The 25,373-nt window shown below is 44.4% G+C and overlaps 1 protein-coding gene across 1 annotated transcript in view; it reads left to right on the top strand.

The window, feature by feature from the left end:
- The window catches only part of RPAP2 (RNA polymerase II associated protein 2), a 143,097-nt gene that overhangs the window by 76,165 nt on the left and 41,559 nt on the right, over window positions 1–25,373 (top strand). Inside the window, 1 exon segment of the mRNA XM_075615546.1 lies at window positions 21,039–21,107. Coding sequence (XP_075471661.1) covers window positions 21,039–21,107 — 69 coding nt within the window.

Here is a 25,373-nt window from a genome sequence, read left to right as displayed (position 1 = left end):
AAGGCAATGAAGGGATTAACCCACCGTGCCCGCTTTATTGTGGGTAGCGGGGGTGGGTGAAGGGGGTATTTGGCCCTTGGTGTGAGTTTAGGACTTGCGGGGGGTTGCGGGTGCACTTAACCCCTTCACGACCGTAGCAGTTAATACCGCTACGGTCATGAAGGGGTTAACCCCTCCCGCTACCCCCCCGCAAGCCCTAAACAACCACCGTTGGGGCTAATACTCCCTTCACCCACCCCCGCTACCCACAATAAAAAAAATTCACACACAGCAGCCGCCCAAAAAATAAATAAATCTAAATAAATAAATACATGAATATAAATAAATAAATTTAAAATAAATTTTTATTCATAGTGTAGATGTGCAGGGGGTCTCCGGAGCTGAACCGCTGTGGTTTTAGGTCCGGGGACCCCCTGCTCCCCGAGATACAGGCCCCTTTATGAGGTGCCGGTATCCCTCTGCATTTAAAGGTCCCGGTCACATGACCGCGGCATGTAAACCAAGCAGAGGGATACCGGCACTCCCTAAAGGGGCCTGTATCTCGGGTAGCAGGGGGTCCCCGGACCTAAAACCACAGCGGTTCAGCTCCGGAGACCCTCTGCACATCTACAGTATAAATAAAACACACACATCAATAAAGAATCGTTCCTTACCTTTGCGGCTATGTGCTATGGTAACGAAGCAGCATGAATGTATTTTTAATAATATTGTACAGTGAGCAGGGGGTTCCCTGAGCCAGAAATCAAAGTTCAGGGGACCCCCTGCTCCTGCACAATATTATTAAAATACAGAAATGCTGCTTCATTACCATAGCTGATAGCCGCTAAGGCAATGAAGGGTTAAGGCAGAATAGCATGTTTATTGGGGACATTTGCCCCCAATAAACATTGCAATAAACAACATACAGTACAGTACACCCCCTGTGTATTTAAAATATATAAACAACAATAAATACAGTAAATACATATTTTTAATGTGTCTGTTAAACCTCCCTGCCTTGACTGTAATCTATGTAAGGCCCCCTCCCCCTAATGTGTCTGTTACACAGATTACAGTCAAGGCAGGAAAGTTTAAGCCCCCCTCCCCCTAATGTGTCTGTTCAACTTCCCTGCCGTGACTGTAATCTGTGTAAAGCCCCCTCCCCCTAATGTGTCTGTTTAATCTCCCTGGCCTGTGTTTCTGTGAGTGCAGTGTATGTAAATGTTGGGAGGGGGAGGGGTAGGGGGATCCCGTGTAAATATAATACAGCGCCTCACTGCCAATGGCCCACCCCGTGAGGCCTAACCACCCACCCACTACCCACCTGCCCATGGCCCCTCCGCTTCTGCAAAACAGAGACAAAAATTAAAACATCCAAAGTAATGTCCCCTAACCCCTCAATCACCATAGCGGTTATTAACCGCTACAGTCATTAAGGGGTTAACCCACCCTCACCCACCACTGGGGACGCCTACATACCCTCCCACACTAACCCCCCACCCCGTGAGGCCTAACCACCCTCACCCACTACCCACAAGGGAGGCCTACCCAAATACCGTTGGGGAACCCCCCCCCCCCCACCCCCAGTACCCACAATAAAAACAATACAGTGACCCACAATAAACATAATTATATTTATTAAATACATTACCCACCCCCTGTGCCCCCCCATAAATACAAGATTTATCCTTTTACAAACAGGGTTCATAACGCAGCCCCACGCGAGTCCCCTGTGGGCTGGCGGGGCAGCTTACAGACCTATAGGGTACCAGCAGCCCTTTTCAAACAGGTTCTGGAGGCCTGCTGGTGGGTCCAACCAGCACCATGGCCCCCAGGTGGTCTCCTTGGGTCACCGTGGGCCACAATTGGGTCCCCACGGTAGGCCCGCGGATGTCTGGGAGCCCCGGATCAGACCCACAGGTGTCTGCGGGGCCTCGGGTGGTTCCCACGGGGGTCTGGGGAACTCACGGGTGCTCACTACGGGTCCGCGGTGCCCCCACAGAAGTGGGACCACACAGCTTCATCCCCGCAGACTACGGGTCCGCGGTGCCCCCACAGATGTGAGGCCACCGCTTCATCCCCGCATGTGTCACCCGTGGAACCACCAGCCTGATACCCGTGAGATACTCGAGAAAACCACAGGTGGTCTCCAGAGGTCTCACGCGGAACCACGGAACAAACCCTGAATGTAAAAAAAATAAACCTGGCCTATACATTCAATACATACACCCCCCCCAACACCTACAGTACAATAATGTGCAAAATAACTATTATCCAGATATGGATAATAGATTAATTGCCCATTATTAAAAACATTAACAAGCATATTCAAATAAATAAAGTACTACTGACCTCTTCAATAAGAAGTCTCCGTCGCCAGCGACATCCTTGTCTTGTCCACAAAATACATAGCAAATACAAAGCCAATACATTGCAAGTACATTCAGATATCAATTAACCCCTTAAACACCTTATCAGATAATAACCACAAAGGTAATTAAGGGGTTAAGCCACACTGGCCCGATACCCACCCTTCACCCATGAATTTGTACAGTGGCTTCATCATGCAACTATATATACAGTATATATATACACACACATGATGAACCAATATACAAATAAATATAGAAGGGTTATCAAAACCATACTGTACTACAAATAACACTTCTCCATACAGACACACTACATTACAATGAATTTCCTTTAATAATCCTAACTGATCTTACAATCTAAATCATCAAATGCCAATGAAAAACCTCACATTCCAATCAATACATTGCATTTACATTGTATAAATGATGCATAAAATCTATGCACCATATACATTCTGCAAATGAATGTTAACAATATCATTGCAAGCAAAATACAAATACCTCCAAACAAGTAAACTATTTTAACCAATCAAGTAAACAAAAATCAATTAGCAATCATTATTTACATCCCTAAACAATTGACAGTCCATCCCGAACAATGAAACAATTAACTAATTCACGCCTGGAGCAGAACAATTTAGCATGTGAAAAAATATAAGTACCAACCAGAATACAAACTTTAAAACCAAGGCTAACCCTGAACACAAGCACACAATACAATATCAACAATTACATCTATCTAATTTTAAAATACTTTAAACACACAATAAAGCATAGCAGCATAGACAAATTAATTTAAAACACATCAAATCAAGCTTTTAAAACATAATTTCTTACCCTGTATGTATATATCTCTCTAGATATATACATACATACATACAGTTGCAAGAAATGATATACCACAAAAAAAATACACATGTTAAAAAAGCTTTTAAAAAAATTAACATGTAAAATAAAATACATTTCTTTAGTTCACTTACCATTACTTGGCCCCACCGACTCCCGTTGCGCACCTTACTCATGAACCAACCAACAGGCACAGGAACCCATAAAATAATAAACCATAAAATAATAAACATTACACTAAAAATCCAAATCAATCCACGGGTCTTCTACTTGTAATCCATCTTCATCTGTATTCTTCTTTCTTCTATCTTCTTCCGGGCGGGGTCTTCTTTCCGTCTTCGGCCACGCCCTGGTCTTCTTCTGTAGGAGGTCCTTCCTCCTCGGCGTCTGGCTTCAAAATGAGACGACATAGGCTTTTAAAGGCCTATGACGTCACATTTTCGTCATATGGTTCCCACGGCCGTGAAAACCATGTGTTTTGGCCGATTAAAAATAAAAATGATGATGTCACTTAAAGGCAATGAAAGCACAGCCAATCAGAATGGCTTTGCTTCAATTGCCTTTAAGATGACGTCATTAAAAGAAACATGGCTGGCCTCACATGGTACGGTAGCCAATCAGAGCGTGGGAACTCCATCCCTACTCTGATTGGCTCTAGTATACCATGTGACAGAGGCTTGGGGGAGAAAGGATGTGACATCATTGAAAGCTTGTCACGTGGTACTAGAGCCAATCAGAGCGTGGGAACTCCATCCCTACTCTGATTGGCTGTAGTACCATGTGACTTTTCTTTCCTACTGTACTTTGGTCTCTCACTTGGATGAGGCATAAACTCAACAATGCACAGTCCACCTACACTATGGGATTGTAAACCTATACAGAGTGGTTAGATTTTAGAAAATTGCCATGTTTAAAAAAAAAATTAAGCATTGAAAGCAGATATATACATAACCCCTAGACGGATGGGATTTTATAAATTAAGAAATATCCACTAAGATCCATCGTATAATTTGTCTGGCTTCTTGTCTGATACTCGTATTTATATTGTATAATTAATCTTTGTACTTACTTTGTTATATCTTAGTAAGGATTCTGCTCGATCCGTGCCGGGTTTTGCTGCCAGTTTGGGTTTTCCAGGTTGTATTGTATTGTATTGTATGTCTTTATTTATATAGCGCCATTAATGTACATAGCGCTTCACAGTAGTAATACATGTGGTAATCGAATAAATAACAGATCATGGGAATAAGTGCTTTAGACAAACATAACATTAAGGAAGAGGAGTCCCTGCCCAGAGGAGCTTACAATCTAATTGGTAGGTAGGGAGAACGTACAGAGACAGTAGGAGGGAGTTCTGGTAAGTGCGTCTGCAGGGGGCCAAGCTTTATGTATCATGTGTTCAGAATAGCCACAGTGCTATTCGTATGCTTCTTTAAGCAAGTGTGTCTTAAGGTGGGTCTTAAAGGTGGATAGAGAGGAGAGGGTGCTTGTCGGGTACTGAGGGGAAGGGCATTCCAGAGGTGTGGGGCAGTCAGTGAAAAAGGTTTAAGGCGGGAGAGGGCTTTAGATAAAAAGGGGGTAGAAAGAAGACATCCTTGAGCAGAACGCAAGAGTCGGGGTGGTGCATAGCGAGAAATTAGGGCTGAGATGTAAGGAGGGGCAGAAGAGTGTAAAGCTTTAAAAGTGAGGAGAAGAATGGAGTGTGAGATGCGGGATTTGATTGGAAGCCAGGAGAGGGATTTCATGAGGGGAGATGCTGAGACAGATCTAGGAAAGAGTAGAGTGATTCTGGCAGCAGCATTTAGGATAGATTGTAGGGGAGACAGGTGAGAGGCAGGAAGGCCGGATAGCAGGAGGTTACAGTAATCAAGACGGGAGAGAATGAGGGCCTGAGTCAGAGTTTTAGCAGTCGAGCAACAGAGGAAAGGGCGTATCTTTGTTATATTGCGGAGGAAAAAGCAACAAGTTTTAGAAATGTTTTGAATGTGAGGGGCGAATGTGAGAGAGGAGTCGAGTGTGACCCCTAGGCAGCGTGCTTGGGCTACTGGGTGGATGATCGTAGTTCCAACAGTAATGTGGAAGGAGGTAGTATGGCCAGGTTTGGGAGGAAGTATGAGGAGCTCTGTTTTAGCCATGTTGAGTTTAAGGCGACGGAGGGCCATCCAGGATGATATAGCAGAGAGACATTCAGAAACTTTGGTCTGTATAGCAGGTGTAAGGTCGGGTGTTGAAAAGTATATTTGTGTGTCGTCAGCATAGAGGTGATATTTAAACCCAAAAGATGTTATTAGGTCACCAAGAGAGAGTGTGTACAGAGAAAAGAGAAGAGGTCCCAGGACAGGTTGCCTGCTCCTTCTGCTCAAATTGGCCATCTTGGTTACTGGCAGTCTGCTATATGCGCTCAGGGTGCCGGCGACGTACGTGCGCACGCATGATCGAGACTCATACCTGTGCTCCTATGGTAGTATCTGAAGTGCCCCCGGCGCTGTAGCGCGTCGACGCTGCTGCATTTTGGCGCAACAAGTAGATTTGTTTTTCGGGCTGCAGTCGTGTGACGTCGTCGTCATGTGAGCTGGTTCAGCCAATGAGGGCGAACCAGCTTTGTAACGCGTTTGCCATCCCAGCCCCCCCCCACCCGAAATGCCTGATCGCCTCCCTAATCTTCTGCAGTCTTTGTGCGCACATGCACCGGCACCCTGAGCGCAGCCTATGTCTGCACTTCCTGGTGGAAATCACAGAGCAAGGTTCTAACATTTTCAGTTCCCGTTGTCTACGCCACAGGTGCGCAAACTGGGGGGAGATTACGGGGGTTACAGAGACCCCGCGTGCTTCTGAAGGCACTTAAATTAAATGCCGGGGAAGCGGCGGGGGCCTCTGTAAACTGCACTTACCTTGTTTCAGACTGCTTCTGGGGTGACGTCACGTTCCCATAACATGACGCCTAGAACGTCTGAACCAAGGTAACTGGGGGGGGGGGGCGCAGAGAGGGGGACAGCCGGCAGGGGGGTGCGGGAGAAAAAGATTGTGCTCCCCTGGTCTGCGCTGTCACGCTTTACCCTTTTGTCTGTTTGGATTTCCCTATTGCTGATCCGGGACCGTGACAGCGACCTTGCTGCTTTCCGCCTATCCTGAATTCTGCCGGTTTACTGGACTTTGCACCACTGCCGCCAGCCCTGACCTGCTGCCTGCTTACCGACAACAGATACTCTAACAGGAGTCTGTCCCAGGGCTCTGGTCGGTTATTCTGCATCCCTACCTCAGCCCTGTGGGTCCGCTTCCTGAATGTGACGGTGCTCGTGTCCATTTTGCTTGGCCTAACATGGACCCTGCTGATATACGTGAGCTGTATCTCTCCAAGGGGAAGATCATGAGACGCCTCGCCCAGCAAAACCAACAGGTTACATTCTTTTTTTTTTTTTTAGCCGACTTCGGGGCATTTTCACTCGGCTGGATACACTCCAGGTGGGTTCTACCCCTGCACCGCAATTGCTGGCAGCATCTCCAGCACCAGCTCAGTCATCCCGTATGCCCATGGAAGCACTGATCCCGACGCCTCTACGTTATAAAGGGGACCCGATGACTTGTAGAGGATTTTTAAACAAGTGTTTGATTCAGTTCGAACTCCAACCCTCCATGTTCTGCACCCATCGATCCAGGGTAGCCTTCGTCATTTCCCTACTGACAGGGGCCCAGGCCAAAGCCTCGTCTATCTGGGAAAAGGAATCCCCGCTGGTTAACGACACCGCTGCCTTTCTCCAAGCAATCAAAAGAGTTTTTGATGCACCCGGTCGTGGGTCCTCTGCTTCTGCTTCGCTCCTTCGAATCCGGCAAGGAACCTGTACTGTAGGCCAGTATGCCATTGAATTCCGAACACTTGCTGCGGAGACGGGCTGGAAAAATGAAGCTCTGATGTCAGCATTTTGGCAGGGGTTTCTGATTGTTTAAAGGACGAACTGACTTGCCGGGACACCCCCAAGGATCTGGAGGAATAAATTGCTCTCTGCATCAGAATAGATCTCCGGATGCGAGAACGACAGACCGAGCAAAACCCCAATAATTCGACTTTCCTGAAATTTTCCTATATCAGGAAAGCTCCAGTGCCCAGTGAAGATGGAGAAATATTCTGTGGGCATTCCTTCTATTCCTTCTCAACCTTCATGGCTGCTCTTGCTGGTTTCACTCTCCTGGGGACCAGTCTCCATCTTCACTCAGGCATTTGTGGATTCAGGAGCCGCAGGGAATTTAATTGAACATGAATTTGCAGAACTCTAGTCCATTCCTCTCCGTACTACGGAGATTCCATTAGCAGACGTGGCCATTGATGGAAGACCTGTGATACCTGGGACCATCACCCTCGAGACTAATCCTTTGCTGCTTACGGTTGGGGCACTTCACAAAGACACTGTCATTCTATGTCATTTGGTCTCCCTCGACTCCAGTGGTCCTAGGACTTCCCTGGTTGCAGCATCACAACCCTAAGATCTATTGGGCGACCAATAAAGTGACAGCCTGGGGACAACATTGCCATGGATCTCGTCTTCTGGTGTCTCGCACTATCTCAGAGGTTCGGCTACCTACAGAGACTTCCTCGTCATGCCTTCCAGTTTCTTACCAGGAGTTTGTCGGTGTATTCAACAAAAGACAGGCAGAGGAGTTGCCACCATACCGACCTTATGATTGTGCAATCTGCTCCCAAGGGCCATCGCTCCTCGAGGCCGCACTTACCCCCTTTCAGAACCAGAAACCAAGGCTATGCGGGAATACATTTCGGAGAACCATCAGCTTGGGTTTATTCGCAAATCAAGTTTCTCCACTGGTGCGGGTTTCTTCTTTGTTTCCAAAAAAGACGGTTCTCTCAGGCCATGTATCGAGTACAGAGGCCTAAATAAAATCACTGTAAAAAATTGGTATCCTCTACCCCTCATTTCTGAACTGTTCGACTGCTTATTCAAGGCTACGATCTTCACCAAACTGGATCTTCAAGGAGCTTACAATTTAATTCGAATCAGAGAGGGTGATGAGTGGAAGATATCCTTTATTTAACACCCATGACGGCCACTACAAATATCTGGTCATGCCATTTGGGTTATGGAACGCAGCGTCCGTATTTCAAAATTTCTTCAATGAGATTTTCATGGATCTACTCAACCAATTTCTCGTGGTATATCTGGATGATATCCTTATTTATTCCAGTTCCTTGTCCGGACATCGGGCACAAGTTAAACTGGTCCTCCAAAGACTTCGGACAACTCCCTCTTTGCCAAGCTCGAGGAATGTCCGTTCGAATAGAAGATTTCCTTCCTTGGGTATTTCATTGGTTCCCTTGGATTTGAGATGGATCATACGAAAGTATCGGCAGTGCTGGATTGGCCTTTACCGACAGGCCTCAAACCAACTCAATGATTTCTTGTGTTTGCCAACTACTACCAACGATTTATCAGGAATTTCTCCAAGATGTCTGCATCCATTGCGGCTCTTGCTAAGAAAGGGGCGAACCCCAAGATATGACCCTCTGAGGCTCTTCTGGCTTTCGAGGAGCTCAAGTCCGCCTTTTCTTCCGCACCTGTGCTGATCCATCAAGATCCTGCAAAACCCTCCGTGCTTGAAGTGGACACATCTGATCTGGTAGCCGGAGCCGTTCTCTCTCAAAGGAAGGATTTTTATGGGAAACTTCACCCCTGTGACTTCTTTTCTAAACAATTCTCTGCCGCAGAAAGAAATTATGATGTTGGGAATTGGGAACTTCTGGCCATGAAAATGGCTCTAGAAGAATGGAGACATTTGCTTGCGGGGGCAACTTTTCCGATCACAATCCTTACTGATCACAAGAACCTCGAATACATTGAAGGAGCAAAGAGACTTGGGACGCTTCAAGCAAGGTGGGTTCTCTTCTTCACTCGGTTCAACATTGTGATCTCCTATCGTCCAGGATCCAAGAACGTCAAAGCAGATGCTCTATCCAGGCAATTCTCTCCAGATGACGCCAAGGAGATAGAGCAGGGGCCCATCATTCCATCTTCTCACATCATCTCTGCAGTTTCATCTTCACTTCTGCAACAGATTTCACAGGCCCAGGCAAAAGATCCCAGGTCAACGTCCACTCGTTTGTCCAAACTATTTGTCTTCCCCGATTTCGAAGTCAGGTATTGCAATGGGGTCATAACTCCAAGACAACTGGTCACCCGGGGGTCAGGAAGACTTGTGATTTCCTCAGACAAATCTTTTGGTGGCCAGAGATCCGCAAAGTCGTGAGACTTTTTAGCAACCTGCGTTATATGCGCCCAGACTAATGTGCCGAGGACATTACCCTGTGGGCTTCTCCAACCCGTACCGGTTCCCAGCCGCCCGTGGACCCACTTATCCATGAATTTTATTGTGAATCTTCCGCTCTCCAGGGGTTTGACTACCATGCTGGTAGTAGTCGATCGCTTTACACATCAAATCCAATTTGTTCCTCTCAGGAAGCTACCCACAGCTTCAGAATTGTCTGAGATCTTTATTAAGGAGATATTTCACCTTCATGGAGTCCCCACAGATATAGTCTCCGACCATGGATCCCAATTAGTCTCAAGATTTTGGAAGGCCTTCTGTCAAAGAATGGGCTTCTCCCTTCATTTTTCTTCTTCGTACCACCCCCAGTCCAATGGACTCACGGAAAGGGCCAATCAGTCCTTAGAAAAATGATTGCAATGTTTTGTATCTGAACTACAGGACGACTGGGTTGATCTGCTCCCATGGGCCGAGTCTTCCCGCAATTCTATGAAACACGATTCCACACTGGAATCTCCGTTCTTTTGTGCCTACGGGTACCACCCTGCTGCCCTTCCTCCTTCCAGTCCTCTCTCCTGAGTTCCCGCAGTAGATGATAAGATTCAAGAACTCCAATTACTCTGGAAGAAGATCCAGGTCAATCTGACGAAAGCTGCCCTTCAGCAAAAAACCCAGGCGGATAAACGTCGACAACCACTTAATCCGTTTCAAGTGGGAGATGAGGTTTTGCTGGCTACAAAAAATATCCAGCTGAAATTGCCTTCCTCCAAACTCGGGCCCAACTTCATTGGACCTTACAAAATCCTGAAACAGGTCAACCCACTGGTCTTCAAACTGGAACTTCCGGATAGCTTAAGAACACCTCCTGTGTTCCATGTCTCCCTCCTTAAGCAGTTTGTCCAGAACACCTTTTCTTCTCCTAGTCTCCCTCCTCCTAGACCATTCTTGGTAGATGGCCAGGACGAATTTGAAGTACGGCAGTTACTGGATTCCCGTAGATCCCGTGGCGGCTTCAGTACCTGGCCCATTGGAAGGTTTATGGACCCGAAGAGAATTCTTGTATCAAATCCAAGGATGTCCATGCCCCCAAGCTGGTCCGGGCATTTCATCTGAAATTTCCTGCCAAACCGGCTTAGATCGCCCGGTGGTCTTTCCTAAAGAGGGGAGTACTGTAAGGATTCTGCTCGGTCCGTGCCGGGTTTTTCTGCCAGTTCAAGTTTTCCAGGTTGCCTGCCCTATCTGCTCAAATTGGCCATTTTGGTTACTGGCAGCCTGCTACATAAGGCTGCACTTCCGCCGTCTCGCTTTACCCTTTTGTCTGTTTGGATTTCCCTGTTGCTGACCCTGACCGTGACCCCGACCTCGCAGCTTTCTGCCTGCCCTGACCTCTGCCTGCTTACTGGACTTTGCACCACTGCTACCAGCCCTGACGACCTGCCTGCTTACCGACTACGGATACTCTAACAGGGGTCTGTCCCAGGGCTCTGGTCAGTTATTCTGCATCTCTACCTCAGCCCTGCGGGTCCGCTTCCTGATTGAGACGAGCACAGTCATGATCTTGACATTGCTGTATTCTCCTACTGTAAAGCTCTGTGCAACTTGTTTGCATTATATATTACATAGTTACATAGTAGATCAGGTTGAAAAAAGACGTATGTCCATCAAGTTAAAAAAAAACACAAAACAAACAATACAGACCGGCGCCTATAGAGTCCAAGGAACTAGTTAAAGTCCAAAGGTATAAAGTCTCAAGAGGTGGAAATCAGATCTTGTACTTCTCAGCTCCACAGCAAAGGGTTAATCCAAGCATGTAATGCAAAAGGAGAAAAAACAAAGAGAAACCTTCATAGTGCAACACTGCTAAAATGATATTACATGTATGACAAACAAGATAAGACAAACACTGGACAAACAAAAGCAAGGCTGACTAATAATAAGAGTTCATTTAATAAACACACTAAAATGATTATTGCAGATTTTGGATCCGGTGGGTAAAAACCGGAATCCTACTTACAGGACTGCCACAGGTTACACGCAGAGAAACAAGGTAAATGGTAATCGGCAACGGCCTCAGGTATACACGTGGTGTCCAAGAGTTGCTCCAAACAGTTTCCTGTACTCCGCGACCGGATGTACGTCGCATGGGGTAAATCTTGAGCTCTGGAACTCTCCACGAACTGTCTATCACTCCGTAGCCGGAAGTGCGTCACCAGGGGCGGGACAAAACACCAAACCCCTTCTCTCGATGTGATGCTGCGGCAGCGTTCCTGCAATCCTCTGACTCAGTCAAGAATGTAACTCAAATAAACTGCCCTGGGTCATTAATAAACAAGTTAAAAAGCAGGGGTCCCAGTACCGATCCCTGAGGTACTCCACTCATGACTTTAGCCCAACCTGAAAAAGTTCCATTTATGACAACCCTCTGTTGTCTGTCCTTTAACCAGTTTTCAATCCGGGTGCATATATTAATACTTAGTCCAATTTGCTTTATTTTGTACACCAACCTCTTGTGTGAAACCGTATCAAAAGCCTTTGCAAAATCCAAGTAGACCACATCAACTGCATTACCCTGGTCTAAATTCCTACTTACCTCCTCAAAGAAACAAATAAGGTTAGTTTGGCATGATCTATCCTTCATAAATCCATGCTGACTATTATTAATAATGTTGTTTTCCAGTAGATATTCCTGAATATTATCTCGTATTAAACCTTCAAGTAGCTTCCCCACTATTGAAGTCAGGCTTACAGGTCTGTAATTCCCCGGTTGTGATCTAGCTCCCTTTTTAAATATAGGCACCACATCTGCTTTACGCCAATCTTGTGGTACTGAGGTGTGGAAATGGAGTCCTTGAATATTAAATATAATGGTTTGGCTATTACTGAGCTTAACCCCTTGAGAACTCTTGGATGTATGCCATGTGTGCCTTATTTACTTAAAAATTTTGAAGCCGCTTATGAACTTCTTCCTCAGTTAATCAATTGTTCATTAATATGGAGGTTGTGGCTTCCTCCTGCAGCACTACAATTGAACTTGATTCTTCCCTTGTAAACACAGAGGCAAATAACTTGTTTAATACCTCTGCTTTTTCCTTATCACCAATAATCTGCCTACCCATCACACACTGAAAGGGTCCTATATTTTCTTTTGTCATTTTTTTTTATTATTAAGGTACTTAAAGAACTTTTTAGGGTTGACCTTACTTTCTATTGCAATCCCTTTTTCATTATCCATTTTTGCTCATTTGATTGCCCTTTTGCAATTTTTGTTACATTCCTTATAATTCTGATACGATGTCTCCGTCCCTTCTGACCTAAAGAATCTAAACGCCTTCCTCTTCTTGTCCATTTCCTCCCCTACCTGTTTATTTAGCCACATTGGTTTTGACTTATTTCTTTTATACTTATTATTATTACCCAAGGTTATACACTGATAAGAGTGCTTTTCTAACAATGTTTTAAAGACTGCCCATTTATCTTCTACATTTTTCCCTGCAAAAACATCATCCCAGTGTATTACTTGTAGATTAGATCTCAGTTTATTAAAATCTGCCTTTCTAAAGTTTAAAGTCTTTGTTGAACCCAAGTAATCTGTTTTTTGATAATTTATTTCAAATGAGACCATGCTATGATCACTGTTACCCAAATGTTCCAGGAATATTTTTTATTACAGGCATACCCCGCTTTAAGGACACTCACTTTAAGTACACTCGCGAGTAAGTACATTTCGCTCAATAGGCAAATGGCAGCTCGCGCATGCGCCTGTCAGCACGTTCTGAACAGCAATACTGGCTCCCTACCTGTACCAAAGCTGTGCGCAAGCGGGAAGGCTATAGAGCCTGTTACACATGCGTTATTTACATCAGTTATGCGCGTATATGACAATTGCAGTACAGTACATGCATCAATAAGTGGGAAAAAGGGAGTGCTTCACTTTAAGTACATTTTCACTTTACATACATGCTCCGGTCCCATTGCGTACGTTAATGCGGGGTATGCCTGTACTTCTACATTGTTTGATATTACCAAATCCAGTACTGCCCCTCTCCTGGTTGGTTCCTCAATAATTTGGGTCATATAATTGTTTTTAAGCACCCTCAAAAACCTGTTTCCTTTTGTTGTAATGCTAATCTCATTTCCCCAGTCTGTCTGGATAATTAAAATCCCCCATTATGCAAATATGACCGTTTTGATGCCTTCTCCAATTGCAAAAGTATTTTAGCTTCCTCAATCTCACAGATATTTGGTGGTTTATAGCTTATCCCTACAAACATTTTCTTTATACTTTTACCTCCACTGCTAATTTCTATCCACAAGGTCTCTACATTTTCATCATTCCCTTCATAAATATCTTCCCTTACAATAGGTTTTAGATCCGGTTTAACATATAAACATACTCCACCTCCCCTTCTATTTGTTCGATCCTTCCGAAAAAGGGAATAACCCTCTAAATTAACTGTCCAGTCATGAGTTTCATCCCACCATGTTTCAGTAATGCCTATGATATCATACTGCTCCCTTGTAGCTATTAATTCAAGCTCCCCCATTTTATCTGTCGGGCTTCTTGCATTAGCAAGCATGCATTTAAGTTTTTTTTCAGCCTGTACTATTATCTTATCTGCTCCTTCCTTTCTGCGCCCACTTGGTTTAGTCTTTAGAAGTTTTCTAGTATTATCTGTATTTACTATGGGTGTCTCACTGCTTGTCAAACTCGCACTTGCCCCCATTCTACCTCCATACCAACTTGTATCCTCCTCTATTCCATTTAGTTCATTATCGGTTTCATTCCCCTCCCCCCCCACCCCCCATAAAAAAAGAGTTTTAAAGTGAGTGAATTAGAACAGGTTATTGTGTATCACATGTTTGAAGAGTTCACAGAGGAAAGTGTAAAGTGATTTTAACATTAAATAAAGGTACTGGTGACATTTTTCATCTCTGTGTTTTGGAGATATGACACACTGAGAAGGTACGTAAGTCTCTCCTAGGGGACGCTCTTGTCAGAGTTTTGTGGAGGCTGAAAGAGCATGTGGCGAGTTGAGGAGCAGCAGCAATTTTCCCCTCCATTGGGTTTTCAAGAAACACTCGCATCTTATTTACTGCAGCATTTTAGTCCAGTCTTTACAGATTAGAAATGCTCTAAGGATATCTCTAAACACATTTTAGTGCGGTTATAATTCATCTCCAGCAAAGTCCTCATGTGCCTGTATGCTTTTGTTAGGAAACTGAGATGTCACATTATTCTCTGGAGTCTGTCCGTCTGTCAGGTCACTCTGCTAAGAATCTGAAATCATTAGCTTCACTCAGATTTTTAAATATGGTACCTGCTGGAGTCATTTTAGTTCCGGATCTGTTCAGCAGAATTTCAGAGCCTCCAAAAATGTGACTAACACCCTATCCCATGCTAATGTTTTAGGCATGGTGGGGCTACAACAATAGGTGACACTCATGGTAGAAAGGGGGAAGGGGAGATCGGCATCTGGCGAAGTAAGATGTCAGGTGAATGAGATTTAACTTTTAGTTGTGTCTAAATCTACCTCCACATCCCTATCTAGCATTTCATGCTGTTTCTAGCCCTTTGATAGTTCTGTGACAAGAAAAAGTAAGAAGTTACTCTAAAATGTGAAAGAGACCAATGAGCTCTTAAAGTGAATGTATTTCTTTAAAAAAATACAGTGTATATTCTAGAACATAAGCAGGAAGAGCAAAGGAGCACTGCTGGCAAGAGGATCCTAAGGAAAAAATAAAGGGCACAACTCCAGACTAAAAACTGAGGGTATTTATTCCATGGACTCACAGGGACATAAACACAGCCCACGCACCAACGCGTTTCGTCCCGTGGGACTTTATCAAGGTGTAACATGTAAACATACCTCCTCACATTTATAAGCCCCATTTCGCGCCAAAAAGTCTGTGGTAACGCACTGCGCATGCGCGCCAGTGACGCGTCGCAACACTGTGACACCGCCTCATATCCAACCGATCCATGAGGTGACGTCACTCGTGTGCGCCCGCTTCTAGCCTGACACGCATAGCCCCGATGCTCCCACCGGGCTAGAGGTGGAGGGGAATAGCAAAATAACAACAACTTTATTAATACTCTAAAAACGGACAAACTGACATGACTACCAAAAATAATATAGTACACAAAAACGTTAAACTAAGAAATACCACATATTAAAACACAAAAGATTATAGAAAAACCTAATGATAAATCAAATACATTTAGATGCAAGATGTTACAATAATCACAAAACCAAACTGACTCTAATAATTAACAACTAATAAAGTATTAAATATATGAAAAAATATATATATACAGCTCAACCCCGTTATAGCGCGGTCCTCGGGGGCCACCCGATCCGACCGCGCTAGAACCGGGGTCGCGCTAATTTTTAAAAAAAATGGCCGCCGTACGCTCGATCAGGAGGGAGTAAGGAGGAAAGGAAGAGGTGGCCGGAAGCCCTACACGTCCCCCAGCAGCGGCCATCCGAGTCCAGCTGCAACCTGCTCCTTACCTCCCACCACCGGCATCCATCCCCCTCCACCGGCATCCACTTCCTCCCCCCCCCCCCGAGGCCCCCACACCTACCGGCCCTCCTCGGCATAATCAGTTTTGGGCCTAGCCCATGCGGACCTCCGAGTCCCAGCCTGCTCCTCACACACCTCCCCCTACCGGCATCCACACCCCAACCCTCCTCCCGACTCCCTCCCGACACCCTCCCCCTCCTCCTGATGCCAGCTCCGCTCCGATCTCAGCAGCCGACACCAAAGGTAGGGAGGTGGAGTGGGAGGTGTGCTGTGAGTGCTGTGAGAGTGTGCTGTGAGTGCTTTGAGAGTGTGCTGTGAATGGGCTGTGGGCTGTGAGTGCTGTGTGCTGTGAGTGTGCAGTGTGCAGTGAGAGTGTGTGCTGTTAGCAGTGTGCAGTGAGTGCTGGGAGTGTGTGCAGTGAGAGTGAGTGCTGGGAGTGTGCAGTGAGAGTGAGTGAGTGTGTGCAGTGAGTGCTGGGAGTGTGTGCAGTGTGCAGTGGGAGTGTGTGTGCAATGGGAGTGTGTGTGCAGTGGGAGTGTGTGTGCAGTGGGAGTGTGTGTGCCGTGGGAGTGTGTGTGCCGTGGGAGTGTGTGTGCCGTGAGAGTGTGTGTGCCGTGAGAGTGTGTGTGCCGTGAGAGCAGTGTGTGCCGTGAGAGCAGTGTGTGCCGTGAGAGCAGTGTGTGCCGTGAGAGCAGTGTGTGCCGTGAGAGCAGTGTGTGCCGTGAGAGCAGTGTGTGCCGTGAGAGCAGTGAGAGCAGTGTGCAAAAAAAATGTTAAAAAAATATATATTTTTTTTTTTTAAATGGGAGCCACGTGAAAACCGTGTTATAACGGGTCGCGCTATAACGGGGTTAAGCTGTATTTAGTATATATATTTATTTATATTTATATACTAAATACAGCTTAACCCCGTTATAGCGCGACCCGTTATAACACGGTTTTCACGTGGCTCCCATTTAAAAAAAATATATATATATTTTTTTAACATTTTTACTGCACACACTGCTCTCACTGCACACACTGCTCTCACTGCACACACTGCTCTCACTGCACACACTGCTCTCACTGCACACACTGCTCTCACTGCACACACTGCTCTCACTGCACACACTGCTATATATATATATATATATATATATATATATATATATAATACTAATTTAAGGAATAAGCTTAAACTAAATTCATAAGAAAAAGCACAGACTCGGTATTTGTGATTGTTCTGGACATAGTTCATTTATATGGAAAGAAAATGAATATTAACTATCGGATATAATATTAAACCAAAATTAACTTCCATATATAGATGAAATAGATAGATACTGTTTACCTAGAATATATCAATTAAAAAGATCATAAACATTATAATTGAATTGATTGATCAGAGTAAGGAAAGAACATTGCAATAATATAGGACCCCTAACCACTAAAGAAAGTGGGAAAGGTCCCAATCAATATTCATACTGTGAGGCTTTCTGGTTCTTAAAGTAAAGATCCAGAATGCCTCACATTGATCAAGTTTCTTAATTCTATCATCCCCTCTGGGTAATGGTGAAATAAACTCAATACCTTGAAAACTGAAGTTTTTTAATCCACCTTGGGTACAGTTAGTGAAATGTTTGGGGACAGGGTGATCCAAATTCCCTTTGGAAATCAATCGTATATGTTCCATAATGCGAACTTTAAGATTCCTAATTGTTCTTCCGACATATTGGCTACCACATCCGCAAGTGATGAGGTAGACAATATATGAGGATTTGCAGTTAATGAACGACCTTATAGTATGAGTCATTCCAGTTTGATATTTCGCCGGGCGTCGTCGTCACGTGTTTCCAGCAATTTGATTGGGTCAAAGGCCATCATGTGACGCGACAGCCCTTGAAAAATCAAATTTTGCCGGCTACCAGTTTTCGCCACGTCGCTTTGTCGCCGTCGCACGCGGCGGCAATGCATTTGTTTTCGGGCGACGTCGCCGGCACTATAAGCACGGCTTTAGGCAGGTCTGCAACCCTGCCTTTCACCATTATCCCCAGCATACAGTGCTTCTACTGCAGCAAGGGATTCTGGTAAATGACATGCAAATGAGCACACAATGTGTCACCTTGGAGCCCATATAAGCTAATGCTCGCTGTTAACAGCTTTAAAGCACAGCATGGGAATCAGATGCAAAGCCAGAGAAACCATTCACAGACATGTTTCACCCTTAATGGGTATCATCAGTGTGAGGCTGGGAGTACTGCTGGATTTGCAATTTTCAAGGCTGTAGGGTTTACCATCACGTTTTAAGTTATGGTGGGTGAAAAAGGCAACAAGAAACCTCCACCGTATTGCATATAGCAAATAAAAAGATCACTTGTGCGCACATTCACATAGCTCCATGTAACAATGGTTTTTCAGACAAAAGGTGTGCTCATTTGCATGTCATTTCCCAGAATCCCTTGCTGCAGTGGAAGCACTGTATGCTGGGGATAATGGTGAAAGGCAGGGTTGCAGACCTGCCTAAGGCTGCGTCCAGTGACCCGTGCTGAGGCGCGCTCACGCTCGGCACTGAGCCCCTGCAGCCACAATGAGAGCGGCTTTAGCAGGGGCTCGCTTACGCAAGCGTGCGGAAGCGTAAGTCTTACCAAAATTTTAAATTCGAGCGCTCAAGGGAGAGCAGGGCCGGTTACGTGAGCGGTTCACCCAATGAGGGCGAACCAGCTCCGTGACGTCACAGCCCCCCCCCCCCCCCCCCCGACGCCCCCGGACGGCGCGCGGACCAAGGTCAGGGAAAGCACCCGCTTTCCCTCAGCCTCCGCGCGCCTCAGCGCGGCTGCAGTCCTATGGGCGCAGCCTAAGACGTGTAGGTGCTCACAAGTGATCTTTTTATTTGCTGTATGCAATACGGTGGAGGTTTCTTGTTGCCCTTTTCACCCACCATAGCTTAAAAAAAAAATATCTATCTGTATCTGTACCGTGTTAGCCGAGCTTTAATAATCAAAAATGAAGAGACGATACCGTTGTGTGTGTGTGTGTGTGTGTGTGTGTGTGTGTGTGTGTGTGTGTGTGTGTGTGTGTGTGTGTGTGTGTGTGTGTGTGTGTTCTTCAGTATTCGGTGATAACTTTTTTATTGGACTAACAATTTGTCATAGGACAAGTTTTCGAGAGTTATCCTCTGTTCCTCAGGCTGATCTATGACATAAATTGTTAGTAGTCCAATTAAAAAGGTATCACCAAATACTGAAGAACTAATTTATTGTGTGTGTGTGTGTGTGTGTGTGTGTGTGTGTGTGTGTACCCAAATATGAAAGAGAGTTTTCTATTCTTTTCAAAAGTATATGAAGTGAAACAGAAAGGGGAGCGCAAACAAATTAAATTGACAAACCAGTGCAATAGAAAATGGGCAGTTAAGATCTCTCATAATGAGACTCCTGAGGAATCTGATGCAGCGAAGCGTGTCGAGTAGAACCCTTGTTTCCCGCTGACGCCGCTACACCTATCTCTCAGAATTGGAGCTATGTCCTGCCGGATGTCACATCACAGGCTGTTGCGAGTCACGGGGGACGTTGTGCGGGTCGGGTGGCAGTGAGATTTTGGCACTCTGAAGAGTATAAAATAACTCAATGTGAATTTTAATTTGTTACACTGAGTGCACATTTGTTTGTGTCCATATAAATAAATTATCTCCTACGATCTGCACCATCGTTTTGCCTTATCTTTCCTCTGAGGTGGATTCCTGTTATAAACCTGGATATACAGATGGACACCAGAGAGGATTGTAAGACTGCGGACATAGTGCGCGCAACACAAACACACACGTGACGCGATGGCCCTTGAAAAATCACATTTTGCCGGCTTCAGGTTTTCGCGACGGCGCGTGCACTTATAGTGCACGCGACGGCGGCAATGTATTTGTTTTCGGGCGATGTCGCGGCGCCGGCACTATAAGCGCGGCCGTAGGCATGTTGCCTCTGTTTCACAAAGACTGCTTGTTTTTATTGCGTATACCTTTTGATATTTGTGCTGTTCTAGTGATCTATTCTCATGCTGAAGAGATCTTTACTTTGCACTGTTTCTATTGCACTGGTTTGTCAATTTAATTTGTTTGCGCTCCCCTTTCTGTTTCGCTACTTCGACAGTTATGTCTGGGATTTACCTGATTATGCACTTGATTTACATATTACTAGTACAGATTACCTAGAATGAATCCTTCTTACACGGTGCTTTACCCTTATTATTATCAGGAGATACTTGTATTAATAAAACGGTGTTGACACTCGCTTGTTTCCTTTTAAAGTGACTATTTATTTCTCTTCTATCATTCAAAGGTATAAATCTGCAGATTATTTTATTTAAGTTCTGTGTGGTTCAAATATATTTTTAGAACGTTCAAGGGATCCGGATATGTAATTTACCTGCCGTTTGGCACTGATTACTCAAGATGAGCAGGAATTTCAGATCATCAACCCTTCTCCGTTACAATATCCTAGAAGTTACTAACAGTATGTCCTCTTCCTACGCCCTTTGTAAATAGCATATTAATGGCAGTGACTAGTGTTGAGACCTTTCCAATCAATACTAACATTGAATAAGAGTTAATTGACACAAATAGCTCCATCTTTCCGCTTGTGTACATGAATGATGCCGCCTAGTGCTTAAATCAATAACTCCTTGTAGTGCAGAGAAATGAAACAGCTCTTGCCCCGTTTGTCAGTGTTTTCCCAAATGGATTGGAGCTGTCTCTTTTACTTTGCCTCATGCAAGCAGATTAACTGGAATGTCGCATGTGAGCTGCCTGTCAAAATGATTCCATCAGACGTATCATAACAGAGTTTCTCACCATCACCAAAACAAGTCTGTAATAAGCGGCTCATTTTGTTCACACGATGAAGACGAGCCTATTATTTTCAGTCTGCAGCTAAGTGATACAAAAAGCACAGTAAAATCAGACAATTAATGTAATCTCTGCTTGTTCACTAATACAGCAAGAACAAAGATGCTGTTTTTGTGTATCTCTGTTACTATCTTCCTAATTATTTTTTTTTTTTTTTTAAATATATTTTTCAGATTTACTAGCAAGAATATTACCCATACCTCCCCAGAATGGTCAATAATTGCTGTTGTGCTTTTATCTGCGTAAGTAATTTTACTGATCTAGATTTGTTTGCAGATTGTACTACCTCATATACTGGCCAAACATTTGTCACATTAGTCCAAAAGGCCGAAACGGTTGTCTTTGAGTGTCTACTGATTCTATCTTTTCGTTGATGCAGAATGAACTGTATAAACTGTGTAATTCCAAAGGTAAAAGATCTAGGGAACTCCACAAGTGGATATGAAGCAACACATCCACTGGGTGCTCATTTGCATGTCATTACTCTGAATCCTTGCCTGCAGTTTAACTACTGTACGCCATATGAGCACCCTGGTTTTGAATATATTTGTATTTGCTGATGACCCAGACAATAACGCAATGACACTGGAACACGTGTTCAGGCACGCCAAGCGGTTTGCTGGGGCCAGCAAGGGGGATGGGGACGCCAGTTGGAAGGAAGTCGAGCCATGATTTCCATGGTTGGCTGGCACCTTTCTCTCCTGGGTTCGGGGAGCTTCCTGAATAACTTCCCCTCGCCCCCTCCCTACTATTCTGTATTATATTGGTGTTACACTGTGATTTTTGTACTTACCGTATGCCATATTTAAAAATACATTACACTTCGTATACTGCATTTTGAGGGCAGGCTCTATTTTCTTGACTACAGTTTTTTTGTGTTCTAAATATGAACTTATTTCCACTATTATTTTAGGTTATTTTGATGGCACAGAATCATTGATCAAAAAAATATCTGTGGAAATCGAACTGTATGTATATATATATATATGTATGTATATATATATATATATATAGGGAAAGGGAGTGGCTCAGTGAGTAAAGACACTGACTGGCACAGAGAGTTTGAAACAGGGGAGCCATCAAATCTACCTTGCTAGGTGGGGACAGACAAACAATTAAATCTAAGAGAGACCTACTGGATCTATGTATTAAATACAAATACTCCAGGGGTCTCAATGACTGTATTGACATCAGCACCGTTGTATGAGTTTATTGCCTTCCCTCATCCAAAGAAGGGACATAGAGGTCTGGGTTGAACATGCTAGACATGTTCCCTCTGTGTCTTGTTTCATGGAGATTTCTGATTGGAAATACAATTTACACATAGGAGAATCATAAGTTTAATTAACTTATAAACACATAATATAATTGAATAGGTATGTATTGAAGAATGGTGCTCAAAAAATCACACGTGCGACACAACGGCGAAAAGTTATATTTCGCCGGACGGCTGCGTCGCGTGTTTCCGGCAATTTGATTGGTTCAAGGGCCGTCACGTGACGCGACAGCCCTTGAAAAATCAAATGTTGCCGGCTACCAGTTTGTCAGCAGCATCCCGGTTACCTAGGTAACCCCAATGTTCATGCGTCATGAAGTAAGAGAACCAACATAGCAACACACAAACATGCACTAATGCACAAAACTCCTCAATGCGGCTCCATCCACTGTTAAAAAGTACACAAACATAGCGCCCAAACCCATCAGACGCACCCCAGCGCGCACGGTCACCCCAAGGGATGCGACGTGTAGTAATATATAGTATTGCTACCTATTAGGCACTGTATTATGGCCTTGCGGAGTAAACTCTTGCCGGTTGCCAAGGTAAACCCAATGCGCATGCGCAGTATAAGAAAAGGGCTGATACGGCTCAATACAAGTATGTGATGATGTGTTGGGTACCCTAATGCAGCTACATGCATACATTTAAGATCCATAAACACCCCAGTACCTCATCATATCAGATACTTATCACTGTCAGTGCGTCTTAGTCATTTTAAATGGCCTGGAGCGCATGTGTGTATACTTGCACTAAAGGGCCTGGCGCGCTTGTGTGTATACTTGTACTAGCGTCTACTGTCCACCAGCCAAATCAGCCAATAGGTACTACGCAACCAGCTCGTCTACGTACCCAAGAAATTGTGTCTGCATATGTATGTGGCAGATAGAAAACTAAGGTGGATTAACATATACAGTTAGGTCCAGAAATAATTGGACACTGATGCATGTTTGTTATTTCGGCTGTGTACCAAAATAAATTCAAGTTTCAGTTAAATAACGAATATGGGCTTAAAGTGCAGTCCATCAGCTTTAATTTGAGGGTATTCACATCTAAATTGGAGGAAGGGTTTAGGAATTACATCTCTTTAATATGTAGCCCATATGTAGCCCCCTCTTTTTCAAGGGACCAAAAGTAATTGGAATATTGAATCAAAAGCTGTTTCATGGACAGGTGTGGGCTAATCCTTCGTTATTTCATCATCAATTAAGCACGTAAAGGGTCTGGGGTTGATTCCAGGTGTGGCATTCGCATTTGAAAGCTATTGCTGTGAACCCACAACATGCTGTCAAAGGAGCTCTCAATGCAAGTGAAACAGGGCATCCTTAGGCTGCAAAAAAAAAAAAAAAAATCCATCAGAGAGATAGCAGGAACATTAGGAGTGGCCAAATCAAGTGTTTGGTACATTCTGAGAAAAAAAAACCGCACTGGTGAGCTCTGCAACACAAAACAGCCTGGACGTCCACGGAAGACAACAGAGGTGGATGATCGTAAGATACTTTCTATAGTAAAGAAAAACTCCTTCACAACATCCAGCCAAGTGAAGGACACTCTCCAGGAGGTAGGCAAATCATTATCCAAGTCTACCTTAAAGAGAAGACTTCACGAGAGCAAATACAGAGGGTTCACCACAAGGTGCAAACCATTCATGAGCCTCAAGAATAGAAAGGCCAGATTAGACTTTGCCAAACAATATCTAAAAAAAAGCCAGCCCAGTTCTGGAACAGCATTCTTTGGACAGATGAAACTAAGATCAACCTGTAACAGAACGATGGGAGAAGGGTTGGAACGGCTCATGATCCGAAGCATACCACATCATCTGTAAAAGACTGTGGAGGCAGTGTGATGGCATGGGCATGCATGGCTTCCAATGGCACTGGGTCACTAGTGTTTATTGATGATGTGACAGAAGCAGCTGGATGAATTCTGAAGTGTATAGGGATATATTGTCTGCTCAGATTCAGCCAAATTCAGCTAAATTGATTGGACGGCGCGTCACTTTACAGATGAACATTGACCCAAAACATACTGCGAAAGCATCCCAGGAGTTTTTTAAGGCAAAGAAGTGGAATATTCTGCAATGGCCGAGTCAATCACCTGATCTCAAACCAATCGAGCATGCCTTTCACTTGCTGAAGACAAAACTTAAGGCAGAAAGACCCACAAACAAACAACAACTGAAGACAGCTGCAGTAAAGGCCTGGCAAAGCATCACAAAGGAGGAAACCCAACGTTTGGTGATGTCCATGCGTTCCAGACTTCAAGCAGTCATTGCCTGCAAAGGATTCTCGACAAAGTATTAAAAATGAACATTTTATTTATGATTGTGTTAATTTGTCCAATTACATTTGAGCCCCTGAAATAAGGGGACTGTGTATGAAAATGGTTGCAATTCCTAAACGTTTCATACAATATTTTTGTTCAACCCCTTGAATTAAAGCTGAAAGTCTGCACTTCTATTGCATCTTGGTTGTTTCATTTCAAATCCATTGTGGTGACGTACACAGCCAAAATTAGGAAAATGGTGTCAGTGTCCAATTATTTCCAGACCTAACTGTATCTGATTTGTAGGGCTTCTCATAAACCGACATATGTGAAGGTAAGGAGTGAGGAAACAGAAGGAATCATAAATCTAAACATGGATTGTAATCTATAAACAACAACCACCAATGAGGTAGTCATGCAGTGTCTGAACCATAAGTAGTCTCGTTAAAGGGTCTACCACATTCTCACCCAGTGTCTTATAGAATTCAGCTGCAAAACCATCTGGCCCTGGCGCTTTTAAACATTTTAAGGTGTTGATTGCCTTTTGAACCTCCGTTTCCTGGATTGGATTGTTCAAATCTGCTTGTGCTTGCTCTGAGATTTTTGGGGGTAAGATTTTACTCCAAATAGTCTCCTTATTTTGTGAGGAAATACTTTTTTGGGACTAAAGATCCCTATAAAAAATCTCATTGTTTGGCTATATCCTCCGGAGATAAAAACAGGAAGCAGGGGGAGCAAGGGGTTAAGACAATAAAATACCCAAAATATGAAAAGGATTAGACTTTCTAAAGGTTCATGAGCCTGACAAAGCTGAGGTCTCGGCGAAACGCGTAGCTCCCTCCAGTTTGTTGTTCTTGACCCACAGGGGCCTCACTAGTCGGTGTGAGCAGCCGCACGCAGTGTTTCCATCTCCTTGCCTTCCGGACGCGGTGACAGGGTTATCTGCTGCAGGACGCATCACCTCTCT

This window comes from Ascaphus truei, chromosome 10, assembly GCF_040206685.1.
Source record: "Ascaphus truei isolate aAscTru1 chromosome 10, aAscTru1.hap1, whole genome shotgun sequence".
Classification (NCBI taxonomy): Eukaryota; Metazoa; Chordata; class Amphibia; order Anura; family Ascaphidae; genus Ascaphus; species Ascaphus truei.
Note: the sequence above shows the minus strand (reverse complement) of the source record. Positions and strands in the feature narration are given on the sequence as shown.